This window comes from Podarcis pityusensis, assembly GCF_964106645.2.
Source record: "Podarcis pityusensis genome assembly, chromosome: 9".
NCBI lineage: Eukaryota > Metazoa > Chordata > Lepidosauria > Squamata > Lacertidae > Podarcis > Podarcis pityusensis.
The window spans coordinates 67,824,620-67,837,514 of NC_138034.1; the positions used below are offsets into that span (position 1 = coordinate 67,824,620).

At 47.7% G+C, this 12,895-nt stretch overlaps 1 protein-coding gene and 1 long non-coding RNA gene across 3 annotated transcripts in view; both read left to right on the plus strand.

Moving 5' to 3' along the window:
- The window catches only part of LOC308485459, a 42,040-nt gene extending 33,868 nt beyond the window's left edge, over nt 1-8,172 (plus strand). Inside the window, exon 3 of the long non-coding RNA XR_013990526.1 lies at nt 7,958-8,172. This is a non-coding gene — a long non-coding RNA (uncharacterized lncRNA). The remainder of the gene's footprint in view (nt 1-7,957) is intronic.
- A 4,077-nt stretch (nt 8,173-12,249) lies between these two features.
- Nucleotides 12,250-12,895, plus strand: part of SCARB2 (scavenger receptor class B member 2) — a 44,654-nt gene continuing 44,008 nt past the window's right edge. The window contains exon 1 of one of the 2 annotated variants that reach the window (XM_081020947.1): nt 12,250-12,538. In XM_081020947.1, the coding sequence (XP_080877073.1) occupies nt 12,422-12,538 (117 nt within the window). In that variant the 5' untranslated portion in view covers nt 12,250-12,421. The remainder of the gene's footprint in view (nt 12,539-12,895) is intronic. The other variant, XM_081020948.1, reaches the window with a different exon arrangement.

Consider the following 12,895-nt stretch of genomic DNA (forward strand, 5'->3'; position numbering starts at 1 on the left):
AGAGCAAGATGAGTGCTGCAACCCCAGAGTCGTCTGCAACTGGACCTTACGGTCAGGGGTACCTTTACCTTTACTGTTATGTACTGAGTTGAATAGGATCCAAAATGCAGCAGTCTGATTGGTCCTAGAACAATAGGATTCAGAATGCAGCAGTCTGATTGGTCCTAGAACAATAGGACCCAGAATGCAGCAGTCTGATTGGTCCACAGGAGCCACCCAATCCAGCTCCAGGTGGAAGTGAATCCGCAACCTGATTGGCCTACAGGAGAATCCCGGAATTAGCCAATCACGTGGGCCCCATTGTGTAAATAATGTATATAAAGCAGACATTCTAGGGGAACTTCCATTCCTCCGCACCATTATGAGCTGAATAAAGAGTATGAAATCCACTCTCGACTCCGAGTATATTTCATTTACCTTTAAGACAGCGAGGACAGTTAGTGGCTATGAAAACAGCCTCTGAGCCAGGCTTTTGTCTTCTCAATAAAGTTCCCCTTTGTGAAAATGGTTCCACTGCCATCCACAAAGAATTGCTGCTCTCAACTGTGTTATAAGAGCTGTAACTTTAAGCATGTATGCTTGAGTTTGCTTTTTCCTCCTCCCTCCTGTTTCTTTTTCCACGTGTCATGTCTTTTTAGACTGTAAGACTGAGTGCAGGGGCTGTCTAAATACTGATTTCTGTATGCTGCTTTTTGTCCAAACAATGGGGTATAAATGCTGTAAGTAGACAAATAAGTAGTTGGCAGCAATAATATTAAAAGGGACAGGACACACGTGGCAGATGGTGAGGCTGAGGCAACAAAGAGAGAGGCTCGTCTAAAACTACCTAATAAAAGTGGCTGAGATATTATTTGGCTTAGGTACTTCGTAGCTCCTCATCTTAAGCACTATATTATAAATTAAGAATATAGGCATCCCCTGTATTCTGGGCTCGCATGCGTAAGTGAAATTGCATTAAGTAGGGAGCACCCTCTAAACACCCTTTAAAGGCCCTCTTTGCCACTCTCCAATACATACCAAAAATGCTGTCTCCAAAAATATCCACAACTAGAATTGAAGCTCTGGGGGCAGCAGGAGGCAGAAGGATGTACAGGGAAGCAGCTGCTGAGCTACCCACACACCAGCTGTTAAGCGGGGAGGCTGAGCAGCGTAAACAAAGTCCCGCTGTGCCTTTGGTCTCTTTGGGGCTTCCTCCGTTTTCACTGATATCCTCTTCGAGCTCCGGGGCAGATCTCCTTGCAGACAACTAGGACTCTCCAGCTCTCTTGCTCTCACGCCATTTCCAGCTTTGAATCAAATTATTTTATTATTTCCCGGTGCTGTGCAAATACCGTATTTTTCGCTCTATAGGACGCACCCAACCATAGGACGCACCTTGTTTTAGAGGGGGAGAACAAGGAAAAAAATCTCCCCCTCTCTGCTCAGCGTCCCTTCAGCAAAGTGGCAGGAGAAACGGAGCCCCTTCCATTTCTCCTCCCGCTTGGCTGAAGGGGCTCTGCGCAGCTCTCCTTCTCTGCTGAAGCCAGGAGAGTCTTGCTCTCCTGGCTTCAGCAAAAAGAACCTAAAGCCTTTGGAGCGCAGCGGGAACTCGCGCTGCACTCCGAAGGCTTCAGGCGGCTATCCGTGAAGCCTGGAGAGCAAGAGGGGTCCCTCTGCGCTTCGGAGGCTTCGCATTGCTGTCACTGAAGCCAAGGAGCCTGCATTCGCTCCATAGGACGCAGACACATTTCCCCTTAACTTTTGGAGGGGAAAAAGTGCGTCCTATAGAGCGAAAAATACGGTATGTGGTTGTGCACGTAAGTGTTGCCTGTATAAGAGCCATGCTGGATCCTACCAAAGGCCTACCTAGTTCAGCATTCTGGTCTCATACTGACCAACCAGATGCCTATGGAAAACCTACAAGCTGTACATCAGCGTTTGCTTTTCTTGTTTAGAGACTGAGTTGAGCACAAGGCACTCCTGTGATATTTTCGTCTCTTCACAAATATGCTGAGCTCATTATCTATTCTATCTGTGCCTCATCGAAACAACAATTTAAAAAAATGAAGAGACTTGCACACACCCTTTTCACACTGCAGTTAGAGAATGGGTGAGGCATGTGGATACATGTTTGGGAATAAAACCTCTAACGCCGCGCCTTCAGATATAGGTTTGTGGCTGCCAGCAATCTCACCCACATATTAAAGAGCGACTCTCCCAGGCTGCAACACGAAATAAGTCGGCAAGCCTGGAAACGTTCACTTGCCAGCAAGGTGCATCAAACTTAGTGGAACATCCAGTGAAAAACGCACACTAGAGTCTGGCTCTATTTATTTCATGCAGCGCACACCGGTTGCAAGGGTGAGTTAGGTGCAAGAAGCAACACGCTAAAAAATGGCAACGTAAAGGCCTTTTATTTCAAAAGAAAACAATCAAGACATAAGTCGTTTGGTTCTGCTAATCTGAGAATATTTATTAGGGTTTATCCTAGTGCTGAACAATTATGTTGAGCAAAATTAATATCCAGACAGGATTTATGGCGACAACTGAAAACAGGTGCGGCATGCACATATAAAATTATCCCATGCTGCCTTCATCCTTCTTGAGTGCTCTGTTGGAAGGCAATGTCAGCTCCATTGGTGAGGTGGGCTTTTCCTAGCATTGAGACATCTGGACTCCCTTGGGAGGTGGTAGACTCTCCTTCCCTGGAGTTTTTTGAGGTTGGATAGTCATCTGTTGGGACACGGGTAGCGCTATGGTCTAAACCACTGAGCCTCTTGGCTTGCTGATCGGAAGGTCAGCAGTTTGAATCCCCGCGGCGGGGTGAGCTCCCGTTGCTCAGTCCCTGCTCCTGCCAACCTAGCAGTTCGAAAGCACGTCAAAGTGCAAGTAGATAAATAGGTACCGCTCCGGCAGGAAGGTAAACGGCGTTTCCGTGCGCTGCTCTGGTTTTGCCAGAAGCGGCTTAGTCATGCTGGCCACATGACCAGGAGAAATTGTCTGCGAATAAACGTCAGCTGCCTTGGCCACTAAAGCGAGATGAGCGCCGCAACCCCAGTGTCGTTCGTGACTGGACTTCACTGTCAGGGCTCCTTTACCTTTTTAGTCATCTGTCAGGGGTGATTTAGTTGAGATTCCTGCCCTGCAGGGGGTTGGACTAGATGACCCTCAGGATCGCTTCCAATGCTATGATTCTATGATTCAGCATGCTTGCACAGATGAGTTGCCAGCCCTGCCTGAATATTCGGGATCCCCCGAGGCAGCAACAACAGAGACAGTAAAAGGTAAAGGTAAAGGGACCCCTGACCATTAGGTCCAGTCGTGGCCGACTCTGGGGTTGCGGCGCTCATCGCGCTTTATTGGCCGAGGGAGCCGGCGTACAGCTTCCGGGTCATGTGGCCACCGTGACTAAGCCGCTTCTGGCGAACCAGAGCAGCGCACAGAAACGCCGTTTACCTTCCTGCCGGAGTGGTACCTATTTATCTATTTGCACTTTGATGTGCTTTTAAACTGCTAGGCTGGCAGGAGCAGGGACCGAACAACGGGAGCTCATCCGTCGCGGGGATTCGAACTGCCGACCTTCTGATCAGCAAGTCCTAGGCTCTGTGGTTTAACCCACAGCGCCAACCGCGTCCCTAACAGAGACAGTACTTTTTTTTTAAGTTTTAACAGAGACAGTACTTAGGACTTAAAATAATAATACGTCACATTGAATTTTATTCTTAAACTCAGGGGTGCCACCCCTGCACAAATCGCTCACCACTCCCAGCCCCAAAGCAACCCCCCCATCCCTTGTCACACCCCGCCAAACCCCACGCGCTACTGGCCCATTAGACCAGGGGTGGGGAACACGTTTTGGCTCCCACCCCATAGGCCAAGCTTGACAGCCGGGCAGGGCAACCCACAGGTCTACCATTTGACATAACTTCAATGTCGCTTGATTGGCAGGTGGTTTGCCCAAATCCCAACATCGCTTTGAAAGCACGGGGAGGGTTGCGAACCCTGCCCTGTACTGACTCGACCTTTTGCCATCTTCCTCCATCTTTTGCTTTGCCCCCACCCATGGCAGAGGTGCAAAGGAGTGCCAACCCCAACTCCCTCACCAAAGCCCCCAGTGCCCATTGGAACTCACCAAACCTTTTGCCCCCTCCCCATGGGTATCATGGGCTAGGAGTCAGCTTCACCTGTTGAGCAGCAGCCTGAAGGAGCAGAAGGCGAAGTGACTCCGCCTCCTGCTGATCAGCCTTCTTGCTCCTGAGGAGAACCAGCTGGCTCCAGCTTTCGTAAGCAGGTTTCCAGCCTCAGTCAGTTGCTGGAAACAACATTTGTGGTTCCTTGCTGCTTCTTGGTTCTCGTGACCTTGGACCCTCAGCTTTCTTGACCCCCAGATCATCTGACTACATGAACTGAGATAGCTGATAAAACTTTATTCGCATTTGGCATTTTTGTTAGGGATTGTAGGAAAAGACCTGCCAAGGAAAATAAAGAATTTATTTATGTATGCGGCAATGGTAGCAAGAGTCTTAATAGCACAAGGATGGAAGAATGAGGAAACCCCGACAAAAGAACAGTGGCAAGAGAAATTGATGGATTATGCAGAACTGGCGAAATTGACATATAAACTGCGAGAACAACCGTGACTTTAAAGAAGAATGCGAACTTTTTACAAACTACTTAAAAAAACAACAAAATGAATTGGACTCCTTGGCAGGTTTTGAATAAACATACACACATTTATTGACTGTTAATATAACAGATAAACAATTTAAGGATTTTCATAATTTTATAATAAGCAGAAAACAACGTATGTTAAAAAATCAGAGAGAGGAAGTCTTGGGGGGGAGGGAGGGTTATTGGGGGGGAATTGGGGGGGAAATGATGAAGATGATATGTTATGATAATTTGTTATATTATTAATAATAAATATTTTTAAAAGAAAAAACTTTATTCGCATTAGCCAATGGCCATAGCAACAGTAAAACATTACAGTATACGCAGAAAAGGAAATTTGATATAAGAGCACAATTTAAAGTCCTGAATCAGCAGTCAGTTAGTGGCCGTTATTCTGATTGCCCCTGCTATGAACCTAGCAACCTTTGCTGTTATCTGCTCATTTTGAACTGATAGAAGAAAGGACATTGTGGCAGTGGTTGAGCGCCCTGGGATGGTTAGTACGAGTGGGGCGATGATCTCGTTCCTCAGGTCTTTGTAGAGAGTACAAGACAGGAGGACGTGTGCCGCTGTTTCGGTGCTACCATCTCCACAGGGGCAAAGACGTTTCTCAGGCAGGATCTTTTGGAATCAACCCTCAAGTACCACAGATGGCTAAACAACCAGTCTTGCAAGTGTAAAAGCACGTCTGTATTTTGGGATAATAAGTTTGTGCAGATATGGGGCCAGAGAATCAAAATGGAGAGGTGGAAAATGAACATACCAAGGGCAGAATTTCCTTATAGTGGCTAGGTTGTTCTGATGCTCGATATCTTTTAAAAGGTAAAGGTAAAGGGACCCCTGACCATTAGGTCCAGTCGTGGCCGATTCTGGCGTTGTGGTGCTCATCTTGCTTTATTGGCCGAGGGAGCCGGCGTACAGCTTCTGGGTCATGTGGCCAAAATGACTAAGCTACTTCTGGCGAACCAGAGCAGTGCACGGAAATGCCGTTTACCTTCCCACTGGAGTGGTACCTATTTATCTACTTGTACTTTGACGTGCTTCGAACTGCTAGGTTGGCAGGAGCAAGGACCGAGCAATGGGAGCTCACCCCATCGTGGGGATTCAAACCACCGACCTTCTGATCGGCAGGTCCTAGGCTCTGTGGTTTAACCCACAGCGCCACCTGTGTCCCTCAATATCTTTTAGACTGACCAGTTAGACTGTTTGCTTTAGTAGGGCCCATAGTGAGTAGGTGTTGTGGGGATAGGCCACGAGAGTGAACTTTTTGATAGACGGTTTTATACGTGAACTGAGATACTCCTGACCTTAGGACTGCACTGGACATTTTATACGGACTCTGCCTCCAGGCAAGTACCTCCCCTGAGACTTGGTTGGTTGGCTGCCTTCTTCCTCCACTGAGCTCAGCCGTGGTTGGCAGCACCAGACTATGACCATGAGGGTCACAGAGGAGAGGACTATTGATGGCTAGCAGCTGTGATGGCCATGATCTCCCTCCACAGTTGAAGGCAGCAATGCTTCTGAATGCCAGTTGCTATAAGCCATAGTGGGAGAGAGCTCTCTTGTTCTTGAATCTTGCTTGTGGGCTTCCCACAGGCATCTGGGAGGCCACGGTGAGAACACGATGCTGGACTAGATGAGCCACTGGCCTGATCCAACAAGCTCTTCTTCTTCTATTCTTTGGAGGAGGAGGAGGATGAAGGCACAAACAGGTGTGTCCAGGCACACCACACAAGAACAGTCACAGGTTGTGGATGCTCTGTCCTGCTCTCCCACAACCCACCACTTCCTCCTCCTCCTTCTTTTAATTTATTTTTTTATTTTCAATGCAAAATTACAACAGAAATTACAAACACCGAATCCCAAATAAAACAGTACAAACAATAAGATAAAAAGGAAAAAAGAACACAAAAGAAAAAAGAACACAAAAGAAAAAAATACACACCTACAAATAAAACCATATCATCATTCTAATCTCATCATTACATACATATACACATATAGACTTCCTTCCTTTGTTCTAAGACCTCAGAAATTTTACTCTTTCTAAGTTGTTGTGTCTAATGTAGATTACTTCTATCTTTATACTTTTTACACCATTTTTCTCTTTCTTTAACCCTGCAAAGCATCATTCATTACATACCGATATGCTTACTCCAGAACAATGTTTTTTCATATACTCTTTAGCACATCCCCATTCTTTTAATAATTTTTGGTCCAATTGTCCCTTTATGAATGCTGTGAGTCTTGCCAGATTTATATATTCACAAATTTTAATTTGCCATTCTTTCATTGATGGAATTTTTCTCCCTTTCCACTTTTTTGGCATAAGCATCCTGGCAGCTGTTGTTGCATAGAGGAATACTTTCCTTTGATTTTCAGGAATATCGTTTGTGATTATACCTAAAAGGAATGCCACCACTTCCTTCATGGTTGTCCTCTGCCAACTTGTCCAACTTACAGGATTGTAAGTTGTTTTTATACGCAATGACGGCAGCAAGAATATTATTGGCACAAAAATGGAAGCAAGAAGAATTACCAATGAAAGAAGAATGGCGGATGAAATTGCTGGACTATGCAGAACTGGATAAATTAACAGGAAGGATTCGAAACCTGCCGGACCAGAGATACTTAGAAGACTGGAGTAAATTTATGAACTATTTGAAAAGTAATTGTAATGAACAGATTACGCCAGTAGGACTGCAAGAAGTTTTGTAAGGATGATTATTTGAAATATTGCAAGAAAGACAATGCAGAGAATTATTAATGATAATTAAGAGTAATAGAGAATTTAAGAAGTATCACCACCTTCTAGTGCTGCTGTGATAGCCTGGCAGCTCTCAGAAGGCTATCCCTTAAGCTGTGGGTAGGCAAACTAAGGTCCAGGGGCCGGATCCGGCCCAATCGCCTTCTAAATCCGGCCCGCAGATGGTCCGGGAATCAGCGTGTTTTTACATGAGTAGAATGTGTGCTTTTATTTAAAATGCATCTCTGGGTTATTTGTGGGGCATAGAAATTTGTTCATTCCCCCCCCCAAAAAATATAGTCCGGCCTCCCACAAGGCCTGAGAGACAGTGAACCGGCCCCCTGCTGAAAATGTTTGCTGACTCCTGCCTTAAGCTGTAGTTCTCTGCGACACTTGTTAGCAGCCCAATAGCCTCTTGCATGATGGCAGTCTTAGGGAAATACATAACAGGAGATTTTCAGAAAGTAACAAGAGACATTTCACTGTTGCGTAGGCTATAAGAAAATAGTATTAAAACATAACATGCAAGTCTAATGGTTTCCTGCCTCTTTCTGACTCCAGGTCTGCAGTGCATCCTGACAACAAATCATTTAAAAGATGCTTATTTTTCAGGATGGAAAACAAACAGCAGGGAGATGGATAGAAAACAAATCAGCAGGAAGGTGTTTTGGCTTATTTCCTCCTCCTAGCTCCCCCATCTCTGTCTTGTGTAATGATCTTTAAATTTACTCTGTAACAATTAATGCTTCATCAATAAACAGCAGACAGGTAATTTATTGATCGTGGCTGTCCTATTTTTGTATATCCGCTATGGCTCATATACGCTAAAAAGACAGGCCATATATTTTCTCTCTATTATCTCTTACCCCTGCCTAGGACTACCATTGCACTCAGCCATTTGGCTCCATTTCTGCTGCTAGAAAGACAATTTACATCTGTTTGGGGGTACTTTAATGGTTGTAGAGGACACAGCAGCCTTCTACTTCCATTATGTACTGAGTTGAATAGGATCCAAAAGGCAGCAGTCTGATTGGTCCTAGAACAATCCAACTCCAGGTAGAAGTGAATCCACAACCTGATTGGCCTACAGGAGAATCCCGGAATTAGCCAATCACGTGGGGCCCATTGTATAAATATTGTATATAAAGCAGACATTTCAGGAGAACTGGCATTCCTCACCACTATGAGCTGAATAAAGAGCATGAAATCCTCACTTGACTCCGAGTATATTTCAACTTCCTTGCCTGAAAGTTTACGATCTGCAACAATAACAGATACTGATACATAAGTTCAAGAGGTGGGGTGAGGCAAGACAGACACCCTTTGAACAGGAGATCTGACAAGGCCACAGCAATTTGGGGAAATTTCGTATGGTTTCCAGAAAAGCGCTTGCTCAGTTTTTTTCCTTCACAACGGGGAAGAATGGCTTTGGTACGCAAAGAGGCGGTGGAATGTTTCTCCCAGGTCTTGACAATGCTTTCTTACAAGCTTATATTGATCTGTTCTTGTATCACTTCCTTCACGACTGGGAAAGAATTGAATGTCGGGTGGGGTCTGAGTGGGAAAATGTCAGAAAGCAAAAAGCCCTTGCCTCTGCTTCCGCCAACATTCTCATCTCCCAAAAGTCTGCCTTTCGGTTTATGTTTCAAAACCCAGAGGAAAAAAGACTGCCTAATAGGGTTCCTTCCTCAACAGCAAACCATCCTGGACCCTACAATCAGCTGGTGAGATCTTTTTGGTGGTGCCCCACTGGTGTTGACAGATCTGCAAATACCTGTTCTATAAACAACACAAGAAAAGCCTGCTGGATGAGGCCAGAGGCCCACCTTATTTTTAATTTTATGTTGAATAAGCTGCTTTTAACATCATGTAACATGGTTTTTGAATATTTTGAATATTAACATTGTATTGTAATAGTTTCAGCCAACCCTGGGACCCTATGGTGCAGGGTCACCATTTATAATATTCAAATATTGCATTTCAAATATCTAAAGGGCTGTCACATGGAAGATGGAACAAGCTTGTTTTCTCCTGCTCTGGAGGGTCGGACCCGAACCAATGGCTTCAAGTTACTAGAAAAGAGATTTGGACTTAGCATCAGGAAGAACTTTCTGACTGTAAGAGCTGTTTGAAAGGTTGTGGACTCTCCTTCCTTGGAGGTTTTTAAGCAGAGGTTGGATGGCCATTAGCTGAGATTCCTGCATTTCAGGGGGTAGGACTAGATGACCCTCGGGATCCCTTCCAACTCTACCATGCAGTGATTCTATGAAATAACAACAGTCCAGTACCAGGACCGGATTTAGGTTTGATGAGGCTCTAAGCTACTGAAATTAATGGGGCCTTTATATGTCCAGCTGTCCTTTGTCAACAACAAATTGTCACTGTTTTTTGTGTTGAATGTATGCCATATGGTAATTTATGGACCTAATAGGTATCTAAAGCCAATTGCACATAACAAATAGGAGCCTACACAACACAAAACACTGTTGCTGTATGTACCGTATTTTTCGCCCTATAAGACGCACTTTTCCCCCTCCAAAAATGAAGGGGAAATGTGTGTGCGTCTTATGGGGCGAATGCAGGCTCCTTGGCTTCAGCAATAGCAACGCGAAGCCTCCGAAGCCTGCGCTCCGGAGGCTTTGCGTTGCTTCCGCTGAAGCCAGGAGAGTCTGCTCTTTGAGGCTGGCTGTGGGGGAAAGCAGCGCCTCCTCCATCGCCAGCCCCAGAGGATGGGGGGCAGTGGGAAGGCGCGCGACGCCTTCCCACTACTCTCCAACCCGGGTTGGAGGCTGGCGGGGGGGAAAGCAGCGCTTCCCCCACGGCCAGCCCCAGAGGATGGGGGGCAGCAGGAAGGCGCGGGACGCCTTCCCGCTACTCTCCAACCCGGCTTTGAGGCTGGCGGTGGGGAAAGCAGCACTTCCCCCATCGCCAGCCCCAGAGGATGGGGGGCAGCGGGAAGGCGTGCGACGCCTTCCCACTACTCTCCAACCCTCCTGTGGGCTTTTGCGGGAGATGGGGGAATTCCCCCACCTCCCACAAAAGCAGGCAAAAGCCGCGCGCTCTTTAAAGGGGCTCCGCTGCTTCTGCTGGCTTTTCTATGAGGTGGGGGAATTCCCCCACCTCGTAGAAAAGCCCGCAGGAGCCGCGCACCCTTTGAAGAGCGCGCCGCTCTTGGGGGCTTTTCCCCGAGGAGGGAGAAGGGACTGACTTGCCATTTCAGTCCCTTTTCCCTCCTGGTCGAAAAGCCCGTAGGAGTCGCGCACAGCTCCTGTGGGCTTTTGCGGGAGGTGGGGGAATTCCGCCACCTCCCGCAAAAGCAGGGAGAAGATCTTGGAGTAGCGCACAGGCTGCGTGCAGCCTGTCTCCTGCTCCCAGAGCTGCGGGGGGGGGGGGAATCATATTTTTTCCCTTGATTTCCCCCCCCTGAAAACTAGGTGCGTCCTATGGGCCGGTGCGTCCAATAAGGCGAAAAATACGGTAGGTTTTATTTTATTTGTTTTTTATCTTATATTTTGGAAATGTACATTGTTGTTTTTTCCCCTTTAAATTTTTTGGGGGGCCCAAGAGAGTGGGGCCCCAAGCTATAGCTTGTTTAACTTATACGTAAATCTGGCACTGTCCAGTACCCTGTTCTCACAGTGGCCAACCAGGTGTTTCTGCGGGAAGCCTGAATGCAGGACCTGAGTACTGTATTTTAATATTTTGTTGGAAGACGCCCAGAGTGGCTGGGGAAGCCCAGCCAGATGGGCGTGGTATAAATGTTGTTGTGGTGGTTGTTTAGTCGTGTCCGCCTCTTTGTGACCCCATGGACCAGAGCACGCCAGGCACTCCTGTCTTCCACTGCCTCCCGCAGTTTGGTCAAACTCATGCTGGTAGCTTTGAGAACACTGTCCAGCCATCTCGTCCTCTGTCGTCCCCTTCTCCTTGTGCCCTCCATCTTTCCCAACATCAGGGTCTTTTCCAGGGAGTCTTCTCTTCTCATGAGGTGGCCAAAGTATTGGAGCCTCAGCTTCACGATCTGTCCTTCCAGTGAGCACTCAGGGCTGATTTCCTTCAGAATGGATAGGTTTGATCTTCTTGCAGTGCATGGGAATCTCAAGAAGAGAGTACAGTGGTACCACGGGTTAAGTACTCAATTCATTCTGGAGGTCTGTACTTAACCTGAAACTGTTCTTAACCTGAAGCACCGCTTTAGCTAATGGGGCCTCCTGCTGCCGCCGGAACACGATTTCTGTTTTCATCCTGAAGCAAAGTTCTTAACCTGAAGCACTATTTCTGGGTTAGCCGAGTCTGTGACCTGACGTGCATGTAACCTGAAGCGTATGTAACCCGAGGTACCACTGTATAAATAATAAATAATAATAATAATAATAATAATTATTATTGAGTGCAACCAGCGTCTCTCCCCACTTGGGAGATTTCCAGCAAGCGAGAAGAATCTGCCAAAGATCAATCTGCAAAAATTGCAAATCAGGGCTCTGCAAAGAAACAAAACACGAGCCGATTGTGTGGAGGGGAAAGTGCAGGCCATCGCCGGCAGCGCAGATAGCGGAAAACATTGCGTGACTAATCCGGCTAGTGTTTTCCTTGGATGGGGAAAGCCGTGGGGCCTGGCCGGCGGTGAATAGCCCAGCAGCACCAACAGCCGGGCCGCTTCGGGGCTTCCCTACCAGCTGACCGCCTCGCCCAGCGCTGAGCTCATCCCGGGCAGGCGCACCAGCCGGCGCGCCTTGGAGAGCCGGGTGGCCTCGCTGGGTCGTGCGCCTTTTCGGGAAACCGAAACCGAAGCGCGTCGCTCCGCCCCAAAACAGCCGCCTCCGCCGCCCCTCCGGACCCGGCTTCTTTCCCTCCGCCTTCTCGGGCCGAGGGAGGCGCTTGGCCGGGAGGCAGCGCCTGGTCGGCCCTGGGCTGGGAGCGCCCAGTGGGAAGGGCGCGGAGCTCGCTCGCTCGCCTTCTCCGCCCGGCGCATTTACGCAGCGCCCTCGGCCCGGCCTAGCCGCTCGCTCGCTCGCCCCTCTCGCCGCCATGAGGAAGCTCTGCCTGGGCACGGTGGGCGTGCTGTCCATGACCCTGCTCATCGCCAGCGTCGCCCTGCTCGTGGCCCGCGTCTTGCAGAAAGCCGTGGAGCTGCAAGTCCGACAGGTGAGGAGCCTCGGCGCGCAACTGCTCGCATTCACACGTTACGCTTAAAGGAGGGTTTGGGCCTTAGGGTTGCGCTCCGGTGGTTGGGGCGAGGCGGTCGGCGGGGATGGGGAGAGATGGTCTGAAGGCTTATCTGGGGATTGTTCTATATAAGCTTTGAGCTGCTGTATTTTTTAAAAGAAAAACAAAACGCGCCCTTTAAAATTCCCTCCTATGTTTGTCTCTCTTTGCACTTCGTCACTCTCGGGACAGAACTTTTTCTCACCATCACTTCCCATCAAACATACGGCACCGTCTCCAGGGGATTTAAAAAATAATTATTATTTGCAGGCAATAATTATGGGAGAAGACAATACA